Here is a 25068-nt window from a genome sequence, read left to right as displayed (position 1 = left end):
TGGGGGCTCAGCTTGGATATTGAATTTGGCACCCTCTCTTCAACACGCTTTTAGCGCCCCTTACGGACGCCTCTCCAATTTTAAATGGGCACATCGTACCCCTGAACAACCCCGTTCCTACGCGACTGGTCATTCTCCCAAAGTACGAATAAATACTTCTAGGTAACAGTTTGGAGAATATTAACCAATTAATTTTAGTTATTTTTTCTTCCCATTTCGTCACCACTGAGGGACACGGACACACTTATGGACAGTGTTGGGCATTTTCGTCAAAGAGCCGCTCAGCTCACTCACCGCTCGCACTCGTTAGAATAATGTCCGCTCGCGATAAAATAGGCGCTCCTCTCTGTTCGCTCTTTTTTGAGCGGTAAAATAGGCGCTCCTCTCTTTTGGCTCTTTTTTGAGCGGTAAAATAGGCGCTCCTCTCTTTTCGCTCTTTTTTGAGCACTGAAATTGGCGTTCCTCTCTATCCGCTCTTTGTTAAGCGGTAAAATAAGCGCTCCGCTCTTTTCGCTCTCCTTTGAGCGTTAAAATCTTCTCTTTTGGCTCTTTTTTGAGCGGTAAAATAGGCGCTCCTCTCTGTTCGCTCTTTTTTGAGCACTGAAATTGGCGTTCCTCTCTATCCGCTCTTTGTTAAGCGGTAAAATAAGCGCTCCGCTCTTTTCGCTCTCCTTTGAGCGTTAAAATCTTCTCTTTTGGCTCTTTTTTGAGCGGTAAAATAGGCGCTCCTCTCTGTTCGCTCTTTTTTGAGCACTGAAATTGGCGTTCCTCTCTATCCGCTCTTTGTTAAGCGGTAAAATAAGCGCTCCGCTCTTTTCGCTCTCCTTTGAGCGTTAAAATCTTCTCTTTTGGCTCTTTTTTGAGCGGTAAAATAGGCGCTCCTCTCTGTTCGCTCTTTTTTGAGCACTGAAATTGGCGTTCCTCTCTATCCGCTCTTTGTTAAGCGGTAAAATAAGCGCTCCGCTCTTTTCGCTCTCCTTTGAGCGTTAAAATCTTCTCTTTTGGCTCTTTTTTGAGCGGTAAAATAGGCGCTCCTCTCTGTTCGCTCTTTTTTGAGCACTGAAATTGGCGTTCCTCTCTATCCGCTCTTTGTTAAGCGGTAAAATAAGCGCTCCGCTCTTTTCGCTCTCCTTTGAGCGTTAAAATCTTCTCTTTTGGCTCTTTTTTGAGCGGTAAAATAGGCGCTCCTCTCTGTTCGCTCTTTTTTGAGCACTGAAATTGGCGTTCCTCTCTATCCGCTCTTTGTTAAGCGGTAAAATAAGCGCTCCGCTCTTTTCGCTCTCCTTTGAGCGTTAAAATCTTCTCTTTTGGCTCTTTTTTGAGCGGTAAAATAGGCGCTCCTCTCTGTTCGCTCTTTTTTGAGCACTGAAATTGGCGTTCCTCTCTATCCGCTCTTTGTTAAGCGGTAAAATAAGCGCTCCGCTCTTTTCGCTCTCCTTTGAGCGTTAAAATCTTCTCTTTTGGCTCTTTTTTGAGCGGTAAAATAGGCGCTCCTCTCTGTTCGCTCTTTTTTGAGCACTGAAATTGGCGTTCCTCTCTATCCGCTCTTTGTTAAGCGGTAAAATAAGCGCTCCGCTCTTTTCGCTCTCCTTTGAGCGTTAAAATCTTCTCTTTTGGCTCTTTTTTGAGCGGTAAAATAGGCGCTCCTCTCTGTTCGCTCTTTTTTGAGCACTGAAATTGGCGTTCCTCTCTATCCGCTCTTTGTTAAGCGGTAAAATAAGCGCTCCGCTCTTTTCGCTCTCCTTTGAGCGTTAAAATCTTCTCTTTTGGCTCTTTTTTGAGCGGTAAAATAGGCGCTCCTCTCTGTTCGCTCTTTTTTGAGCACTGAAATTGGCGTTCCTCTCTATCCGCTCTTTGTTAAGCGGTAAAATAAGCGCTCCGCTCTTTTCGCTCTCCTTTGAGCGTTAAAATCTTCTCTTTTGGCTCTTTTTTGAGCGGTAAAATAGGCGCTCCTCTCTGTTCGCTCTTTTTTGAGCACTGAAATTGGCGTTCCTCTCTATCCGCTCTTTGTTAAGCGGTAAAATAAGCGCTCCGCTCTTTTCGCTCTCCTTTGAGCGTTAAAATCTTCTCTTTTGGCTCTTTTTTGAGCGGTAAAATAGGCGCTCCTCTCTGTTCGCTCTTTTTTGAGCACTGAAATTGGCGTTCCTCTCTATCCGCTCTTTGTTAAGCGGTAAAATAAGCGCTCCGCTCTTTTCGCTCTCCTTTGAGCGTTAAAATCTTCTCTTTTGGCTCTTTTTTGAGCGGTAAAATAGGCGCTCCTCTCTGTTCGCTCTTTTTTGAGCACTGAAGTGGCGTTCCTCTCTATCCGCTCTTTGTTAAGCGGTAAAATAAGCGCTCCGCTCTTTTCGCTCTCCTTTGAGCGTTAAAATCTTCTCTTTTGGCTCTTTTTTGAGTGGTAAAATAGGCGCTCCTCTCTGTTCGCTCTTTTTTGAGCACTGAAGTGGCGTTCCTCTCTATCCGCTCTTTGTTAAGCGGTAAAATAAGCGCTCCGCTCTTTTCGCTCTCCTTTGAGCGTTAAAATCTTCTCTTTTGGCTCTTTTTTGAGCGGTAAAATAGGCGCTCCTCTCTGTTCGCTCTTTTTTGAGCACTGAAATTGGCGTTCCTCTCTATCCGCTCTTTGTTAAGCGGTAAAATAAGCGCTCCGCTCTTTTCGCTCTCCTTTGAGCGTTAAAATCTTCTCTTTTGGCTCTTTTTTGAGCGGTAAAATAGGCGCTCCTCTCTGTTCGCTCTTTTTTGAGCACTGAAATTGGCGTTCCTCTCTATCCGCTCTTTGTTAAGCGGTAAAATAAGCGCTCCGCTCTTTTCGCTCTCCTTTGAGCGTTAAAATCTTCTCTTTTGGCTCTTTTTTGAGCGGTAAAATAGGCGCTCCTCTCTGTTCGCTCTTTTTTGAGCACTGAAATTGCCGTTCCTCTCTATCCGCTCTTTGTTAAGCGGTAAAATAAGCGCTCCGCTCTTTTCGCTCTCCTTTGAGCGTTAAAATCTTCTCTTTTGGCTCTTTTTTGAGCGGTAAAATAGGCGCTCCTCTCTGTTCGCTCTTTTTTGAGCACTGAAATTGGCGTTCCTCTCTATCCGCTCTTTGTTAAGCGGTAAAATAAGCGCTCCGCTCTTTTCGCTCTCCTTTGAGCGTTAAAATCTTCTCTTTTGGCTCTTTTTTGAGCGGTAAAATAGGCGCTCCTCTCTGTTCGCTCTTTTTTGAGCACTGAAATTGGCGTTCCTCTCTATCCGCTCTTTGTTAAGCGGTAAAATAAGCGCTCCGCTCTTTTCGCTCTCCTTTGAGCGTTAAAATCTTCTCTTTTGGCTCTTTTTTGAGCGGTAAAATAGGCGCTCCTCTCTGTTCGCTCTTTTTTGAGCACTGAAATTGGCGTTCCTCTCTATCCGCTCTTTGTTAAGCGGTAAAATAAGCGCTCCGCTCTTTTCGCTCTCCTTTGAGCGTTAAAATCTTCTCTTTTGGCTCTTTTTTGAGCGGTAAAATAGGCGCTCCTCTCTGTTCGCTCTTTTTTGAGCACTGAAATTGGCGTTCCTCTCTATCCGCTCTTTGTTAAGCGGTAAAATAAGCGCTCCGCTCTTTTCGCTCTCCTTTGAGCGTTAAAATCTTCTCTTTTGGCTCTTTTTTGAGCGGTAAAATAGGCGCTCCTCTCTGTTCGCTCTTTTTTGAGCACTGAAATTGGCGTTCCTCTCTATCCGCTCTTTGTTAAGCGGTAAAATAAGCGCTCCGCTCTTTTCGCTCTCCTTTGAGCGTTAAAATCTTCTCTTTTGGCTCTTTTTTGAGCGGTAAAATAGGCGCTCCTCTCTGTTCGCTCTTTTTTGAGCACTGAAATTGGCGTTCCTCTCTATCCGCTCTTTGTTAAGCGGTAAAATAAGCGCTCCGCTCTTTTCGCTCTCCTTTGAGCGTTAAAATCTTCTCTTTTGGCTCTTTTTTGAGCGGTAAAATAGGCGCTCCTCTCTGTTCGCTCTTTTTTGAGCACTGAAATTGGCGTTCCTCTCTATCCGCTCTTTGTTAAGCGGTAAAATAAGCGCTCCGCTCTTTTCGCTCTCCTTTGAGCGTTAAAATCTTCTCTTTTGGCTCTTTTTTGAGCGGTAAAATAGGCGCTCCTCTCTGTTCGCTCTTTTTTGAGCACTGAAATTGGCGTTCCTCTCTATCCGCTCTTTGTTAAGCGGTAAAATAAGCGCTCCGCTCTTTTCGCTCTCCTTTGAGCGTTAAAATCTTCTCTTTTGGCTCTTTTTTGAGCGGTAAAATAGGCGCTCCTCTCTGTTCGCTCTTTTTTGAGCACTGAAATTGGCGTTCCTCTCTATCCGCTCTTTGTTAAGCGGTAAAATAAGCGCTCCGCTCTTTTCGCTCTCCTTTGAGCGTTAAAATCTTCTCTTTTGGCTCTTTTTTGAGCGGTAAAATAGGCGCTCCTCTCTGTTCGCTCTTTTTTGAGCACTGAAATTGGCGTTCCTCTCTATCCGCTCTTTGTTAAGCGGTAAAATAAGCGCTCCGCTCTTTTCGCTCTCCTTTGAGCGTTAAAATCTTCTCTTTTGGCTCTTTTTTGAGCGGTAAAATAGGCGCTCCTCTCTGTTCGCTCTTTTTTGAGCACTGAAATTGCCGTTCCTCTCTATCCGCTCTTTGTTAAGCGGTAAAATAAGCGCTCCGCTCTTTTCGCTCTCCTTTGAGCGTTAAAATCTTCTCTTTTGGCTCTTTTTTGAGCGGTAAAATAGGCGCTCCTCTCTGTTCGCTCTTTTTTGAGCACTGAAATTGGCGTTCCTCTCTATCCGCTCTTTGTTAAGCGGTAAAATAAGCGCTCCGCTCTTTTCGCTCTCCTTTGAGCGTTAAAATCTTCTCTTTTGGCTCTTTTTTGAGTGGTAAAATAGGCGCTTCTCTCTTTTCACTCTTTTTTTCGCGCTCTTTTAAAAAAAAAAATTTCCGCTCAATTTCGCTCATAATAACCAAAGAGCTCACAATGTTAGTAGCGGTGCCCATCACTGCATAAAGATTTAATTTATAAACTTATTGTACTCATGGATATTTGTTTTTATTTCCAGAAAACAAGCGGCAGTTTTGGAAAGCGAAAAATTATCTCTCCAAAATTCATTGAAAGCGATTCGCAAATCGAAAATTGCCAAAGATAAATCTGCGCGCACGCTTCAGGAGCAGAAAGTGATCACGAAAATCGGAGACTACCTGCAAAGGCTTAGCGACCTCGAAAACCAGACCTCGGCTGAAAGGGGGAAAATAGCATCCCTGGACGAAAAAGTAAATTGGCTTTCTTTCTTTTTATTAGTCTGGTGCAGGATAGATGGCGCCGGAATTATATTCTGACAAAAGGGACAAATTTGCATCATGGACCAAGAATCTGATATATATTTTGACACGGTAGGCATGGCCTAAATCGGAAGGCTTACTGAGGTAAACCAGCCGCTTTGAAGCGCCTCAAGAATTCGGTTCAACTATCACTACGATAATCTTAGTCGGGGCTTAGGCGACAGTACGTGCGAGAAAGTTAGGTTAGGCTTAGTTGATTACATTTTTTAAGTTTAGAAATGAAATGGATTCCAATTAATTTGATTAAAAAAACCCTAAGCCATACGCGGCTTACTGGTTATTTTTACTTAACATAATGGTAAATTACCATTACCTAAACTTTTAAAGAACCAACTTCGAAAACAAAAGGTCTAAAATTTACTAAGCCTAATCATTTAACCGACAACAACGGCGCCATCTTTTGAAAAATTGAACGTGAACGTTCCAGCTTCTCTAGGAAATTTCGCCGAAAATTGACTTCAGCGACGCCAAGTTGGTCCACATTGAACTAAAACTAACCGTGATTTTCCTATTCGTAGTATTAACGCGTGCTTTTTAAAGCCTGAACAGTGAGTCCCCAAAGATTATTGGTCCATGATTTCACAAACGCCATTGCCAAAGCAAGAAATTAATTAACGTAAGAAAGACAGTGTTTCCAATGTTTGATGTATAAAATTTCCATAACTTAATAGTAGATTCCCCGCGAACTCAAATAAACCTATTAAGGAAACCTTTGTAGGTGTCTAGAGTAAATGTAAACGGAGTACCATACACCGACTGTCAGAAAGTTTGTAAAATTCTTTTTAACCGATTCCCCCCTGCCCCTTCCACTTTTCTTTTTTTTTACATCCTAATTTCATAATTGGCCAGAACCGATATTCAAAAATTGAGAACTTTAAATTTTGAGGTAAGTTATAGTAAAAAATAACAATAAAACTATCATTTTTATATTTATCCCACACATTGGCAACGCTGTAGGATGAACCTGCGACTGTAGCTTATGCCTCCGGTGTTCCGTTGCTATAACGATACCACGCCCCTTTTCAGACTCCATCTTGATTTTAGGTCTAGAGCGCCATCTTTATAAACGAATATTTTTCATACGTATTATTATATTAAGTAATTACTATAAATAAATATTATTTTCATAAATGCGTTATATTTCGTAATATTAATATACTACATTTCATTCAAATTATTTTATTGTTTTTATTTTTATAGATAATGTAATTAATACTCATTTTAGATTTAACACTAAAGTGACAGTATATTCCAAAAGTATACTTAAAGGAAAAGTCCAGGTTCGGTAAAACTTGGGTCTATTTGAATGATCATGTTTAAATAAACTCAAAAATATCAGTCGTAAAATTTTATCTTTTTTAATGACGATAAATTAATTTTTAAACGAGTGAAAGTTACCCGTCAAGCGAGTTACCATTTTCTTTCGCCTTCCCTCCGCAGACAGCACGCGGAGCAAGCGCGCGCAGGGAACAGAGCGCTGTTATAGCGCGAACAGCGCGTGATTAAAGTCTTAAAACGTCACCGCGAAACAAAATGGCAGATCGCTTGGCGGGTAAATTTGGCTCGTTTAAAAATTAATTTATCGTCATTAAAAAAAGATACAATTTTACGAATGATATTTTTGAGTATATTTAAACATGATCTTTCAAATAGACCCAAGTTTTACCCAACCTGGACTTTACCTTTAAAGGCCTAGTATTTCTTCTGCCTATTTTCCTTTAAGTTTACTTCCCACCGCCCAAATATCCTGGTGGTAGGCCAACCGCAATACACGTTGACCTATCACCAGGATATTTGCGCGGTGGGAAGTAAACTTAAAGGAAAATAGGCAGAAGAAATACTAGGCCTTTAAAGTTATTTAGAAATTGAAGAAATTTGGTAGTTGTGAAAGTTGTCATTATTAATACTTTCAATTTCGCTCAATAGATGGCGATATCTCATTCTTAAAAAATCAATGAAGTGTTTAGTAAAACTACATGGAAATGGAGGAATGGGAATTTAAACCTAAAAGCTTAAAGGAAAAGTTCAGGTTGGGTAAGATTTGGATTTATTTGAAAGATCATGTTTAAATATACTCAAAAATATCAGTCGTAAAATTGTATCTTTTTTTAATGACGAGAAATTAATTTTTAAACGAGCGAAATTTACCGCCAAGCGATCTGCCATTTTGTTTCGCGGTGACGTTTTAGGACTTTAATCACGCGCTGTTCGCGCTATAACAGCGCTCTGTTCCCTGCGCGCGCTTGCTTCGCGTGCGGTCTGCGGAGGGAAGACCTGTGAAAGAAAATGGCAGCTCGCTTGGCGGGTAACATTCACTCGTTTAAAAATTAATTTCTCGTCATTAAAAAAAGATACAATTTTACGACTGATATTTTTGAGTATATTTAAACATGATCTTTCAAATAGACCTAAGTTTTACCCAACCTGGACTTTTCCTTTAATTAAGTTAAAATAAAAATTAATACTTTTACTACACGAATGTGTGTGACATAAGCGCCGGACTATATTTTGCCTTTTGGAATATTGTTTTATTTCGAATGCGAACAAAAATTTATTATTTATTGGAACGTTTGTATCGCCGCGTATTCTAACGTTGTCGTATTTCGAATTCGCAATTTCAGATTAAAATTGTGCAAGACAATATTTTAGAGGAGGAGAAGATCTGGGCGAAAAATAAATTGACTCAGGGGCTCGCCGACGAAGAACAAAGGCTCGACGTCTACGAGAAACGACGGGAACATGTGAGTTTCATTTTCACGGACGATATTTCTACTCCTTAGTTTAAATAGACATTTATTTTATAAAAACAAATTAGTCTAAATTGACATGTCTATTTATAATTACTAATTAGTCTAAGTATACATGTCTATTTATAATTAATAATTAAGTCTAAATAGACGTCTAATTATACTTACAGATAGTCTAAATAGACGTCTATTTATAATTACTAATTTGTCTAAGTAGACATTTCTATTTATAATTAATAACTAGCCTAGCTCTATATTCATAGTTAGTAGTTAGTCTAAATAGACATGTCTATTTATAATTACTAATTAGTCTAAATAGAAATGTTTATTTATAATTACTAATAGGTGTTTCTATAAAATAAATCAATAAAAAAATTAAATGTATAAAATGTTTTTTTCCCGCGTCACGAGCTTAAGCTTTTTAGTACTTTATTGGCACGCCCGTTTCGCACGTGGACTTCAAATACCAAAATCTTTATCGACTCCCGCGCACGCTCTCTATCTACAATAACTTAAGCTAGTGACGTAGAAAAAACATTTACACGTGACCTCCCGTAATTTATAGAAACACCTATTAGTCTAAATAGACATAGCAATTTATATGTATAAACCTCGACTGAATAACAACACCAATATACCAAATGCACAATTTTCTAAAAATCCTTATTTTTGGTATGAATAGACGTTTATTTATACTTACCCTTTAGATTAAATAAATGTAAACTTATATTTATACCTTAGTTTAAATAGACGTATCTACTTATATTTACCAGTTAGTCTAAATAGACACAACTTACATACAATACTTACCAATTAGTCGGAACGTACAACCGAGCATGAGTCACGTGCAGTTAATAAATGTGGCGCCATCTTCAGTATAGCCGCAGAAAAAATCTTCCTCATTCAATTTAATTTAATAAATTTTTTCCTAGCCAAATTAAATTAGATAAAAATTGTAGAAATGGGGAAAATATTCTTTAAAGTTATTTTTAATTTCTAAGGTCTCTTCCAAGAACTTTATATATACTCAAAATTATATTAAAAACTTTAAAGGATTTAATAATAAAAAACGTTCCTTTTGGTCTAGCAATAAGAAGTTGAAAGTTTCCAAATTAGAATTTATTCGAAGCGTAAAAAAAGCATTTTAAAACTCCAGGGATAAATTTACATTGGAATTAAAAAAGGAACTCGCCGTATTTGCTCGCAATTAGAATTAATGATTCTAAGCTTTTAGCGGAGATCCTGTTTGAATTGGGTTACTATTTTAAGTCTAAGGTGCCTTAAGGTGGGCTCCAAAATCTCCAAAGACCCCACCTCTTCGAATTTCCACATTAATCCAATTCTATATTAAATAGGTTTGTATTTCCACTCGAATACTTTTCAGTGTCTTTAAGAAATTTAGAATTTGCCTTGGCGACGCTTTGGGAAAACGGTGTGACGTCAGTACTTAAAGACAGTTAGTTTAATAAAATTTAATTTCTACTTAAGGAGAATGACTAAATGTATGTTGAACCCCTAGAAAATTCCAACTCATTACGTCGAATTTTAATAACTTTTAATACAAGTGGCGGCTCGATGTGAAGTAGGTCTTTTTTCAATAGATGTCGCTAGCATCAAAATCAAAAAGGCGGGACTTATCTCGTTGAATATTTTTATATCATTGAATATATTTATCTCGTTAAATATATTGATCTCGTCGAATATATTTATCTCGTTGAATATATTTATCTCGTCTAATATATTTATCTCGTCTAATATATTTATCTCGTAGAATATATTTATCTCGTCGAATATATTTATATCGTCTAATATATTTATCTCGTAGAATATATTTATCTCGTCGAATATATTTATCTCATCGAATATATTTATCTCGTTGAATATATTTATCTCGTCGAATATATTTATCTCGTCTAATATATTTATCTCGTTGAATATATTTATCTCGTCGAATATATTTATCTCGTTGAATATATTTATCTCGTTGAATATATTTATCTCGTCGAATATATTTATCTCGTCGAATATATTAATCTCGTCGAATATATTTATCTCGTCGAATATATTAATCTCGTCGAATATATTTATCTCGTTAAATATATTTATCTCGTCTAATATATCTATCTCGTTGAATATATTTATCTCGTCTAATATATTTATCTCGTCTAATATATTTATCTCGTCGAATATATTTATCTCGTCGAATATATTTATCTCGTCTAATATATTTATCTCGTAGAATATATTTATCTCGTCGAATATATTTATCTCGTCTAATATATTTATCTCGTAGAATATATTTATCTCGTCGAATATATTTATCTCGTTGAATATATTTATCTCGTAGAATATATTTATCTCGTCGAATATATTTATCTCGTTGAATATATTTATCTCGTCGAATATATTTATCTCGTCTAATATATTTATCTCGTTGAATATATTTATCTCGTCTAATATATTTATCTCGTCTAATATATTTATCTCGTTGAATATATTTATCTCGTCGAATATATTTATCTCGTTGAATATATTTATCTCGTTGAATATATTTATCTCGTCGAATATATTTATCTCGTTGAATATATTTATCTCGTCGAATATATTAATCTCGTCGAATATATTTATCTCGTTAAATATATTTATCTCGTCTAATATATTTATCTCGTTGAATATATTTATCTCGTCTAATATATTTATCTCGTCGAATATATTTATCTCGTCGAATATATTTATCTCGTCTAATATATTTATCTCGTCGAATATATTTATCTCGTCGAATATATTTATCTCGTTGAATATATTTATCTCGTCGAATATATTTATCTCGTCTAATATATTTATCTCGTTGAATATATTTATCTCGTCTAATATATTTATCTCGTCTAATATATTTATCTCGTAGAATATATTTATCTCGTCGAATATATTTATCTCGTCGAATATATTTATCTCGTCTAATATATTTATCTCGTCGAATATATTTATCTCGTCGAATATATTTATCTCGTCGAATATATTTATCTCGTCGAATATATTTATCTCGTTGAATATATTTATCTCGTCGAATATATTTATCTCGTCTAATATATTTATCTCGTTGAATATATTTATCGCGTCTAATATATTTATCTTGTTGCATATATTAATCTCGTCGAATATATTAATCTCGTCGAATATATTTATCTCGTTAAATATATTTATCTCGTTAAATATATTTATCTCGTCGAATATATTTTCTCGTCGAATATATTTATCTCGTCGAATATATTTATCTCGTCTAATATATTTATCTCGTCTAATATATTTATCTCGTTAAATATATTTATCTCGTCGAATATATTCATCTCGTCGAATATATTTATCTCATCGAATATATTTATCTCGTCGAATATATTCATCTCGTCGAATATATTTATCTCGTTAAATATATTTATCTCGTCGAATATATTCATCTCGTCGAATATATTTATCTCGTCGAATATATTTATCTCGTCGAATATATTCATCTCGTCGAATATATTTATCTCATCGAATATATTTATCTCGTCGAATATATTCATCTCGTCGAATATATTTATCTCATCGAATATATTTATCTCGTCGAATATATTCATCTCGTCGAATATATTTATCTCGTTAAATATATTTATCTCGTCGAATATATTCATCTCGTCGAATATATTTATCTCATCGAATATATTTATCTCGTCGAATATATTCATCTCGTCGAATATATTTATCTCGTCGAATATATTTATCTCGTCTAATATATTTATCTCGTCTAATATATTTATCTCGTCTAATATATTTATCTCGTCGAATATATTTATCTCGTCGAATATATTTATCTCGTCGAATATATTTATCTCGTCTAATATATTTATCTCGTTGAATATATTTATCTCGTCTAATATATTTATCTCGTCTAATATATTTATCTCGTAGAATATATTTATCTCGTCGAATATATTTATCTCGTCGAATATATTTATCTCGTCTAATATATTTATCTCGTCGAATATATTTATCTCGTCGAATATATTTATCTCGTCGAATATATTTATCTCGTCGAATATATTTATCTCGTTGAATATATTTATCTCGTCGAATATATTTATCTCGTCTAATATATTTATCTCGTTGAATATATTTATCGCGTCTAATATATTTATCTTGTTGAATATATTAATCTCGTCGAATATATTAATCTCGTCGAATATATTTATCTCGTTAAATATATTTATCTCGTTAAATATATTTATCTCGTCGAATATATTTTCTCGTCGAATATATTTATCTCGTCGAATATATTTATCTCGTCTAATATATTTATCTCGTCTAATATATTTATCTCGTTAAATATATTTATCTCGTCGAATATATTCATCTCGTCGAATATATTTATCTCATCGAATATATTTATCTCGTCGAATATATTCATCTCGTCGAATATATTTATCTCGTTAAATATATTTATCTCGTCGAATATATTCATCTCGTCGAATATATTTATCTCGTCGAATATATTTATCTCGTCGAATATATTCATCTCGTCGAATATATTTATCTCATCGAATATATTTATCTCGTCGAATATATTCATCTCGTCGAATATATTTATCTCATCGAATATATTTATCTCGTCGAATATATTCATCTCGTCGAATATATTTATCTCGTTAAATATATTTATCTCGTCGAATATATTCATCTCGTCGAATATATTTATCTCATCGAATATATTTATCTCGTCGAATATATTCATCTCGTCGAATATATTTATCTCGTCGAATATATTTATCTCGTCTAATATATTTATCTCGTCTAATATATTTATCTCGTTAAATATATTTATCTCGTCGAATATATTCATCTCGTCGAATATATTTATCTCATCGAATATATTTATCTCGTCGAATATATTTATCTCGTCGAATATATTTATCTCGTTAAATATATTTATCTCGTCGAATATATTCATCTCGTCGAATATATTCATCTCGTCGAATATATTTATCTCGTTAAATATATTTATCTCGTCGAATATATTCATCTCGTCGAATATATTTATCTCGTTAAATATATTTATCTCGTCGAATATATTCATCTCGTCGAATATATTTATCTCGTCGAATATATTCATCTCGTCGTTAAATGCATTTATTACAACGTTCTTTTTTGAAAGTTAATAAACAAAAAAACCCAAGCCTGCATTTAACTTATTAGCAAACATTGCGCAAATGCGATTAATCTGGTTTTCCCCTAACCGCTTTAATAATTCATCTCTTCTTATTGGTGGAATGTGAGGCTCTTCTTATCTCCTCTCTTCATCAGAAGAGTTATTATCATCAAAGTCATCATCTTCCCTCCAAAGATCCCGATTATTAATACAAATGTTATGAAGAACGCAACAGACTAAGACGAATTTTGCTATGGTATCCACTCTGTGAAAATCAGTAGGGAGAAATAAGTAATCCCAGGTTATTTGAGTAATCTCAAGTAATATCCGTAATTCCAAGAAAATCTCAAGTAATATCCGTAATTCCGCTGCCTTTTGGTGGAACCAATTCTGCCTTGAACAATCAAATGTGGAACTTATTGCCAATATTTTGAAGGAAATTGAAATATTGGGAGGAAAATAGGTACGTGATGACAAAAAAAAACGTAATAGCTAAATTTTAATGAATCTCGGGTAATATCAGTAATCTCATAATAATCTCTAATAATATTATTGGAATTACTCGAAATAAGTAATCCCGCGTAATTTTTGGTAATCTGTAATTTTTTTAAGTAATCTATTGAAATATGTAATCTGGTGTACACATTTTTAGTGAGTTATTTCCCCCTTCTGAAAACGCTCTTTCAATAATCCAAAATAGTTCTCAATAGTTGATTTTATAAAATAAAAAGTGGTCCTGCCCAGCTTGTTAAAATGTTGCTCTTACGTCACAAGACACAGCTTTATTAGTATATTTTTCGCACGAGCGATTTGCACGTGCGCGCTAGAAAAACCTATATTCCTCGCGACTGTAGCGCGCGCTAGTAGGTTTGTGAAAGTAAGAGGCTGTGACGTAAGAGCAACATTTAAACAAGAAGGCCAAGTTAGTTTATAAAAAGAACTATTAAAACAGGACTGCCACGGTACCTGGAAAACCTGGAATTCCTGGAAAAGTCAGGGAAATTGAATATGGGTATAAAAATCAGGGAAAAGTCAGGGAATTTTAATAATTAGTCTGAAAATCAGGGAAATGCCAGGGAATGTAATTTAGGTTGCAAATAGGAAACTTGTACTAAAATATAGGTTAAAAAATACAAAATCATGGCACAAAATAAGTCAGGGAAAATCTTTGGAGATGGTCAGGGAAAACCTGGAAAAGTCAGGGAATTCGATGGTAAAAAAACTGTGGCAACCCTGTAAAACTCTGGTTCCAGATGGACGTTCATCGAAACACTAATTGGTTTTCAGTTAAATTTCCATAATTACGAAATGGAGTGAACAACCACTCCCTAATTGGATAAGCCCCATCTCCTAGTATATGATAGTTATCATCGCAAATAGCAGGAAGTTCCTTGCTAATAAATGAGCAGCGAAACACTCGAGAGTTAGGAATCTTGCTAGAAATCCCCGTGTAGACATCCCAAAAATTTCCTTTCATAATCACAAATTCCCTGAAGTGTTATTGCTGGCGTGTCATGACGGTTAACGTAGCTAGACTTTATTGTATGCGTTGGGGTTCGTATATTAAAATAGGACCCATCCACACATCCAATAACACCTGGAAATCCACTAAACCATATCCAAACATTTCAATAACTAACTACCTTATAATTACAATAAAGTATAAAGAGTAAAAAGAAAATAACTGCTCTAAAATGTTCTTCCATTTCTGGCTTATTTTCAGCAGTGACAGGAAATTTTGGGGTAGGTATATTTGTTCGAATTTCATTCGTCCGAACGGTGGAACAAATGTTCATATTTCATTCGTCCGAACCGCCGAAATAACAAATGTTCATATTTCATTCGTCCGAACCGCCGAAATAACAAATTTTTCAATTGTTCGAATTGGACAACTAGTGTGTCTGAATCGGTAGCATCACTTGTCCGAATTCTGTCGCTAAATTAGTATTTCTTATTGTTGTTTTTTGGTCCGGATTTTTATCCTATTATGTACATTTTTCCTTTGGCCGATAGTAAGTGGGAATTGCGTTGAATGTTGTTAATATTTTAGGTTAGGTTAGGTTAGGTTCACGTTAATGTTACTATTTTCTTATATTAACAATATTTAAAAGAACAACCAATTCCTTAGTTCGAAAAAACGGACAAACGATTATCCGAACAAATGAAATTCGCCAGTAAAGTTAACATAAATTGAACGACTAAATCACCAACAAAAGTTGTGATAAATTTTTCGGACGAATGAAATACGTTTTCGGACATACGATCCTGTTTTCCGACATTCGGACATTTGTACCATCGTTCGGACGAATGAAATTCCAACAAATGTACGTAAATCGAAATTTTATAACCGAATGGGCTAGATGAACAATTTATTACTCCCTGCAGTGATCTATGAAACGATGATTCACTTACTCCAAAACGACATCTCTTATAACGCTTTTGAAACCCGCATACCTAGAAATATATTCCAATTTATTTTTTCAATTATTATAATAGTAAGATAAACTTGCCAAAGAAATAGCAGAATTTGAACTTCTGATGAAACTCGCTCACGACGACGGACTTCTTTTGGATAGAAATTTTAATATCCAAACCAGGATATTAGCTCATCACATGTGTCACGTTCAAGTCTAAAATATCTTCGAAACTATAAAGTACATTAGTATGAATCATACTATGAATATGAATATGCTATTTCATATATCTATGGGCGCGACTACATGTTTAAAATGATTTCAAATTATTTACGAACAATAAAATAATCACTTCTTCGTTGGTGTAATTATAAGCAACTTCTTCAACATAATTGTTAATTTTGGGCGGTCATTTCTAATGTAATAATTCAAAACAGCGCTAGTTTTATTTTCTGAACTATCTGAAAATGATTCCAACAACAGAAAAACAAGTTTCACAGTGTCTCGTCGTTTTAAGCCTTGGTCTTCCATTTTGCCAAGCAATCTAAAAGGAATACGCAAAAATATGCTCCGATCTCGATCCGTTGATCAGTCGAAATCGGCAGATCGGTTTGGGGTGATCTCGGAGCACCCGAGAGCAGGAAATGGTATTTGTGAAACTTGATCAGAATAAATCCGATCACGCAAATGGAACACGCGAAACTTGATCGGAACAAATCCGAGCACGCAAATTGAACACGCGAAACTTGATCAGAACAAATCCGAACACACAAATGAAACACGCGAAACTTGATCGTAACAAATCCGAGCACGCAAATTGAACACGCGAAACTTGATCAGAACAAATACGAACACACAAATTGAACACGCGAAACTTGATCGGAACAAATCCGAGCACGCAAATTGAACACGCGAAACTTGATCGGCACAAATCCGAGCACGCAAATGGAACACGCGAAACTTGATCGGAACAAATCCGAGCACGCAAATTGAACACGCGAAACTTGATCAGAACAAATCCGAACACACAAATGAAACACGCGAAACTTGATCGGAACAAATCCGAGCACGCAAATTGAACACGCGAAACTTGATCGGAACAAATCCGAGCACGCAAATTGAACACGCGAAACTTGATCGGAACAAATCCGAGCACGCAAATTGAACACGCGAAACTTGATCGGCACAAATCCGAGCACGCAAATGGAACACGCGAAACTTGATCGGAACAAATCCGAGCACGCAAATTGAACACGCGAAACTTGATCAGAACAAATCCGAACACACAAATGAAACACGCGAAACTTGATCAGAACAAATCCGATCACGCAAAAGGAACACATGAAACTTAATCGGAACAAATCCGAGCACGCAAATGGAGCACTTGAAACTGGATCTGAACAAATCCTAGCACCCAAATGGAACACGCGAAACTTGATCAGAACAAATCCTAGCACCCAAATGGAACACGCGAAACTTGATCGTAACAAATCCGAGCCCGCAAATGGAACACGCGAAACTTGATCGGAACAAATCCGAGCACGCAAATGGAACACGTGAAACTTGATCGGAACAAATCCGAGCACGCAAATGGAACACGCGAAACTTGATCGGAACAAATCCGAGCACGCAAATGGAACACACGAAACTTGATCAAAACAAATCCGAGCCCGCAAATGGAACACGCGAAACTTGATCAGAACAAATCCGAACACACAAATGAAACACACGAAACTTGATCGGAACAAATCTGAGTACCCAATGGAACACGCGAAACTGGATCAGAACAAATCCGAGGACGCAAATGGAACACGCGAAACTTGATCGGAACAAATCCGAGCACAAAAATGGAACATAAAATGTTGACCAGAGCGATCTAGAGCGCTCGAGAGCAGTCAAATGGAAAACGCTATTAGTTTCAAAGAAATCAGTTTTTTTTCTTCCTAAAATTCCTTTTAATGCCAAGAATACAATTATTTATACGTAGCTAGAATGAAAATGTTGAGGCAAAACGTAGGCGGTATCATGGTCTAATTTACACATTTCACGAGAGGGGGGAGGAAACACTTCACCGGTGTGCCCTTCAACAGACGTCCGTTTTGGGGACCAAGGACATACCGGGCTGATTTGATTCTGTTTAAGTGGGAAGGAACTTACTGTTAGAGCAAAGAGTATAAAAACTACGTAACCTAGAGATATAATGACGGTCGAAAGCAGTAAAGGAAGTTGTAGCGACCGGGGGGGAAGGCACTCAGTGAATTTGCACTTCAAATTTCGGTACCGCAGCGCCACTACGGCAGTATTTAGTACAATAAATAATAAAACCGGAGAAAAATGGCAGTTACGATGTTGTGGAGGTGCTAAATTTGGCATTTTGGATATTTAATTGTCTAATATCTGTCAATTCAAAAAAGTGACAGTAATTGGTTACTGTTTCGTGATTTTTTTAGTTAGAATTTGTGGATTCGTTGTTTCGGTGTTTATTTTCAAAAAGTGAAGAATAAGTCGTTTGTTCTCTAACGTTGCCAAGTCCTAAAGGTAACCAATTCCTTAAGGAATTTTCAAGAATGTTGAACTAAATCAAAATGATTGCCACTTAAAACTGCCGTAGTGGCGCTGCGGTACCGAAATTTGAAGTGCAAATTCACTGAGTGCCTTCCCCCCCGGTTGCTATAACTTCCTTTACTGCTTTCGACCGTCATTATATCTCTAGGTTACGTAGTTTTTATACTCTTTGGTTAGAGCGTGTGTTGGATTACAGGAGCAACGTTAAAAATCGTCCCAACATAGTTCGTCTCCATAATTATAATTAAATTAATTTTTGATTGAACTTCAACTGAATAAAATAATTTCACGCATTAGTATTTATGCAACAGACTGCAATGAGGTTCTTCAAATGTTTTTAGATAAAAGGGGGTGCTGCACAACATAAGGGGACTATATAAGCCTTTGCTTTTATAGGTCACTTGCGCCCACGAGATAGAGTGTGTAATAAATGAAAAAAAAATGGCACGCGATGTCTCGTGCGGCTTATACAGACGCGAAGGCAGATTCGCCCCCCCCCCTTTTATCTAAAAACATATCAAGAGCCTCATTTGCCTAAGTTATAATTTTTTGGTGGGTCTTGAACCCTTTGAAAGTTTGAAACCTGTCCGTTGCCTAGGCAACGGGTTCCCAATACGAGTTAGCCTGGTGGCCAGACTAGTCAAACTAAAATTATCCAAAAATGGAACAGTAGGCAACGTGTTCGCTAGCATTGTCGAAGTTAAATTCCAGAAATGGGTTGAAAAACCTTTCCCGTGAAAGGGCCTTGATAATAACGTAGGTAACAGGTTCACGATACCAGAGAACCTGGTGGCCAGTATTGTCGAAGTTAAATTCCAGAAATGGGTCGAAAAACCTTTCTCGTGCAAGGGTCTTGATAACAACGTAGGCAACGGGTTCGCGATACGAGAGAATCTGGAAGGCCCGTAGCCTGGATTTTTTAGCCCAGCAAATTCCTAAGGGGGCACCCTTAAAAATCAATTTGTTTCGAAGACCTATGAGGCTATTCGAACACGTGATTTAAATAGATATAAATTAAATTGCTATAAAACGTAAATCGAAGTTGAATTTCCAATCACCTTAGTTGGTAGCCATTTCGTTCTTTGTGTTTTACCACAAATTTATCCATACGGTGTAGAATTTTAGGTGTTTGTTCCAGGGTATCTATCTCAAGCTGGGTAGGATTAGAAGCGAGCGCAGAGTCCGATGGGGAACTTTCGGGCTATTCCCAGAAACCTTCCTTACCCAAACCACCGGATTCCACGTCGCCATTTTTCATCTCCAGCTTGTTACAATGATTTCGAAATGCAATACAAAATAAAGGATATTGGGCCTTTCACAAATACATCAAAATATATTATTTACAGCATTTACAATGAATTATTTTTAAACATATACATACAACAATTAATTTTAATCATTCCAATTACACTAGTAATACTAAAATTTAAGTTTAAACAATTAATTAATTTTATTCTAATTTAAATTCAACTCGTTTTTCAACATACGGACCATACCTGGACTTAGAGGATCACGGTGAAGCAGACGCTATTTTAACAGGGTTGCCATGCATTTTTCGTTCTAAATTATTTATTTCGCATCGAAAATGTATGATAGCCCTGTTTTCCAGCGACTTATTAACAGGGTTGCGTTACATTTTCGGTGTGATATAAATAATGGAAGTGATAGTAATATAGTAAAGCAAGGTAAACGAAAGTAAATAATATAGTTTTAACAGATGGCCTTAACTAAATATAATATGTGAATATGCTATTTTTTATTGATTTTGTTTACTTACTTTGATACTTTTTAAGGGGGCATAATGATACTTTTTAAGGGGGCAAAATGATACTTTTTAAGGGGGCACAATGATTCTTTTAAGGGGGCATAATGGTACTTTTAAGGGGGCACAATGATACTTTTAAGGGGGCACAATGATACTTTTTATAGGAGCAAAATGTTACTTTTTAAGGGGGCAAAATGATACTTTTTAAGGGGGCACAATGATACTTTTTAAGGGGCACAATGATACTTTTTAAGGGGTCAAAATGATAGTTTTTAAGGGCCACAATGATACTGTTTAAGGGTTTACAATGATACTTTTAAGGGGGCACAATGATACTTTTTAAGGGGTTACAATGATACTTTTAAGGGGGCACAATGATACTTTTAAGGGGGCACAATGATACTTTTAAGGGGGCATAATGATACTTTTAAGGGAGCATAATGATACTTTTAAGGGGGCATAATGATACTTTTAAGGTAGCATAATGATACTTTAAAGGGAGCATAATGATACTTTAAAGGGGGCATAATGGTACTTTTAAGGGGTTACAATGATACGTTTTAAGGGGTTACAATGATACGTTTTAAGGGGTTACAATGATACGTTTTAAGGGGTTACAATGATACGTTTTAAGGGGTTACAATGCTACGTTTTAAGGGGTTACAATGATACGTTTTAAGGGGTTACAATGATACGTTTTAAGGGGTTACAATGATACGTTTTAAGGGGTTACATTGATACTTTTAAGGGGGCACAATGATACTTTTGAGGGGGCACGAGGGGGCACTCAGATTTTTGAGTAGCACAAATTATTTTCGAGAGGGCCGGGCCTCCTCTGGCCCCCTCGCTGAGTACGGGCCTGGAACCTGGTAGCCAGAACTGTCGAAATGAAATGTCAGAAATGGGTCGAAGATCTTTTCCCTTACAAGGACCTTGATAATAACGTAGGCAACAATTATTCAAAAGCATTTTTTTGTGCCAACCGTATTTTGAAAAACCTACGAATTTCAGCAATACGAACGCAACCCTTATCATTCGGTTGACGTCACTCAAAAAAAAACCCTTCCGAACAGACGGTTGAAAAAAAAGCTGTGTAAAAAAGCGAAGAATCCAGGGGCGGAAGGTATTAGAAGTATTAGACCCTGAGCAAAGCTCATTCAATCGTGGGACTAGATCGAATCTCGTCCTTTTAATCCCGCTTCGAGACTTATCCGCGCCCGAATTAAGACCAGCTACGCGCTCTACGCTATGGCCACACTCCCCCCTTCATATACCGGCACGCAAACCGAACCCCTTCCTACGATACGACCTACACTACCAAGTAAGGACAGGGGGCAATACGGTCCTTTCTATGACCACTTGTAGCGAGTTGATGAAGTAGCTACAGATTACTCGGTGTTCTTGATTAAGTAAAGAAACTAGGCCTCAGTCCGGCTAACCCCTTCTCCCCCCCCCCCTAGTACAGCGCCATCTCTCTTTATATTTGTTATTTGGTTTTGCTGTTCTTTTATTTACTCGCGAGTCCTACGGTATCATTTCTCGTGCTTTTCGTTTCTAACTTAGTTTTTTTCTCGGGGCGGACTTTGGTGTGTTTACTTTCAGTGGCCGTATTTGGTATGTTCTTTATTGGGGTGTCTTTTATATTTGACCAGATTGGCTTTATTAGGGGCTAAATTAAACGGGGATATTTCCGGTTCAATTCTCTACTTAGCGCTGTTTATTGATGGGCTTCCATAAAAAACTAACTCCGTTAACTGCTAGGACTCGGCTTTGGCGGGATTTTTCTTGAACCAGGGAGGCTCACTTATCTGGCAAACTTTGGTTAAAATCTTACTCATTTATCGGTAAATGTTTATCAAACGATTGTATACGTAGAAATAAATCAAATAACGGTATTTTGTTGATTGTGGTAAAATTTCATTTACAATATTGCTATTGTATGCCTATACAGAAATTCGTCAAGGGGGGGTCGAACTATGTGAATGCTAACTTGTTAAGAGGGGTCGAGAAGGGGTGGAAATTTATTACAGTCAAAGGTAGGCCCAAGGGGGGGTCTGGAACCCGAAACCCCCGCTTTTTCTAGACTTTTACAGGATTGGGGAAAAACATTTTTTTTAATTAAAACCCATTTTGGTTTAAACCAGGTTTTATTATACACAATAATACACTGCTTTATTTTACTATTAATCTATTTTTCGCTTTTGTTTAACCGTGCATACATATTACCAAACAACTAAAAATTAATATTAGTTAAAAAATATGCCTAGATTAAACCTTGCACCATCTCTGAACAAATTTTGTTTTATTTTCTTTGTACTTGAGTACGAAGTTTTTGATTTAATTTTATTTTTGATTTTGTATAAATGCAGGGTGACCAGGAAAATGTCTCCGAAAATTTTATAGAAAAAAAATAGGAAATTTTCAAGCGAATTAAAGGAAAATGTAGGAAAAACCATAAGCAAAAATCGATAAACCGTAGATAAAATTAAGTGAAATATAGGAATGTTTTCCGGTTATATACTGCATGAGAAAACCTCAGGAATTTATAAGAAATGTGGTCACTTTGCAAATGTTTTAAAAATGTAATCATTTCGGTAGGAAAATGTACAATCATTTTGAAATAATTTTTAGTAAATAAAAAAAAATTATTTAAAAAACATTGGTTTTTTAATAAAAGCACTTAGTTTAAACTATGATTTCAATTATAGTTTAAACCAGTGTGGTTTACACCAGCCAACCCTGAACTTTTATTTATGTGATGACGTTTACAAGACTTTTATTTATGTGATGACGTTTACAAGACTTTTATTTATGGGATGACTTTTACTAGATTTATAATTCTATGTTGACTCTTAATACATTTTTAATTCTACTATGAGGAGTGTTTACTCCGACCATACTCTTCTGTTTAAAGGGCAACGCAAGTGACCATGCCGGGGGTAAATTATCTTATAGATAAAAAGAACGACTGCGCATGCGCTATCTACCATAGCCTTTCCCTCTGTAAAAAAAGAAGAACCATATTTGCCGAATTTATTTTGTATAAATGCGCCTCTCGCGGTTTTTACGCAAAATCCATGCATTCTAATTCTTTAGTCGCGAAAATAGCCGAGGAAAGTGAAGTCTCCGTGCTTACCGACAAATCGGATCCTAAACTTCTACAAAATAAATGTAATAAAAAAAGATAAATATTCTGTCGGGGTATAATGATAGGGAAATTGTTAAGGGAGACGGGATATAGGAGTGTGTGTGGTGTTGAATTTTCTTAATCCAATGTGAGGCTAGCGGCAGAGATTTACCGAGTCCAAGGCCTAATGTTTCAACTTCCATTATTAAAAATATTCAATTCACAAATAATTTTATTCCAAAACATTGTTAAATCGAAAATATCAAAGTCCAACTCTCGGAAACTAACCCAGTTCTTTTCTCCATAATAAATAAATTGAGCTAGGCCTAAATTCCTGGGTTCGTTGATTGCGAGCTAACTTAGCGAAGAAAATCGAAAAATTCGCGAATGAGAGCGAAATTGCGCCACGTGGCTACACCAAGGAGAATAAGGCTTTCGCGCTGTATAAAATCATCTTTGGAAAACCTACTTACGGCTTGTTGAAGAAAACATAGTTCCCCCCCTGCATGACCACTTGCGTTGCCCTTTAATACAGGCGCGCGAGTCGCGACGTACGCTCGGTGTCACGTGTCAAACGTGCACCTTTATTAAACAGAAGCCGGAAATACCCCTAGTGTTGTGTAGCGCCATCTTCAGTATAGATAGATTTTTATTTCTATGATGAGTCTAATAAATTTTTATTTTATATTTATTATGGGATTGATTGATTTCACTTCTACGATGCGTTTTAATCGATTTTTATTTTTATGATTAGTTTTAGCCAAATATATTTCCATGATTAGTTTTAGCCAAATATATTTCTATGATTAGTTTTAACCAAATATACTTCTATGATTAGTTTTAGCCAAATATATTTCTATGATTAGTTTTAGCCAAATATATTTCTATGATTAGTTTTAGCCAAATATATTTCTATGATTAGTTTTAGCCAAATATACTTCTATGATTAGTTTTAGCCAAATATATTTCTATGATTAGTTTTGGCCAAATATACTTCTATGATTAGTTTTAGCCAAATATATTTCTATGATTAGTTTTGGCCAAATATACTTCTATGATTAGTTTTAGCCAAATATATTTCTATGATTAGTTTTAGCCAAATATACGTCTATGATTAGTTTTAGCCAAATATATTTCTATGATTAGTTTTAGCCAAATATACTTCTATGATTAGTTTTAGCCAAATATATTTCTATGATTACTTTTAGCCAAATATACTTCTATGATTAGTTTTAGCCAAATATATTTCTATGATTAGTTTTAGCCAAATATATTTCTATGATTAGTTTTAGCCAAATATACTTCTATGATTAGTTTTAGCCAAATATATTTCTATGATTAGTTTTAGCCAAATATACTTCTATGATTAGTTTTAGCCAAATATACTTCTATGATTAGTTTTAGCCAAATATATTTCTATGATTAGTTTTAGCCAAATATACTTCTATGATTAGTTTTAGCCAAATATATTTCTATGATTAGTTTTAGCCAAATATATTTCTATGATTAGTTTTAGCCAAATATACTTCTATGATTAGTTTTAGCCAAATATATTTCTATGATTAGTTTTAGCCAAATATACTTCTATGATTAGTTTTAGCCAAATATACTTCTATGATTAGTTTTAGCCAAATATATTTCTATGATTAGTTTTAGCCAAATATACTTCTATGATTAGTTTTAGCCAAATATACTTCTATGATTAGTTTTAGCCAAATATATTTCTATGATTAGTTTTAGCCAAATATATTTCTATGATTAGTTTTAGCCAAATATACTTCTATGATTAGTTTTAGCCAAATATATTTCTATGATTAGTTTTAGCCAAATATACTTCTATGATTAGTTTTAGCCAAATATATTTCTATGATTACTTTTAGCCAAATATACTTCTATGATTAGTTTTAGCCAAATATATTTCTATGATTAGTTTTAGCCAAATATATTTCTATGATTAGTTTTAGCC

The 25068-nt window shown here is 35.7% G+C and overlaps 1 protein-coding gene across 1 annotated transcript in view; it reads left to right on the top strand.

Annotated features, from left to right (window-relative positions):
• The window catches only part of Ccdc114 (Coiled-coil domain containing protein 114), a 181789-nt gene that overhangs the window by 60967 nt on the left and 95754 nt on the right, over positions 1–25068 (top strand). The window contains exons 2-3 of the mRNA XM_090167243.1: positions 5023–5233; positions 7924–8043. Coding sequence (XP_090023369.1) covers positions 5023–5233; positions 7924–8043 — 331 coding nt within the window. The remainder of the gene's footprint in view (positions 1–5022; positions 5234–7923; positions 8044–25068) is intronic.

The sequence above is a fragment of the Leiobunum rupestre genome, chromosome 2 (genome assembly GCF_980474605.1).
Source record: "Leiobunum rupestre chromosome 2, qqLeiRupe1.1.hap1, whole genome shotgun sequence".
Taxonomy (NCBI): domain Eukaryota; kingdom Metazoa; phylum Arthropoda; class Arachnida; order Opiliones; family Sclerosomatidae; genus Leiobunum; species Leiobunum rupestre.
The sequence above is the reverse complement of the archived record's forward strand: the minus strand, read 5'-3'. Positions and strand labels throughout refer to the sequence as shown.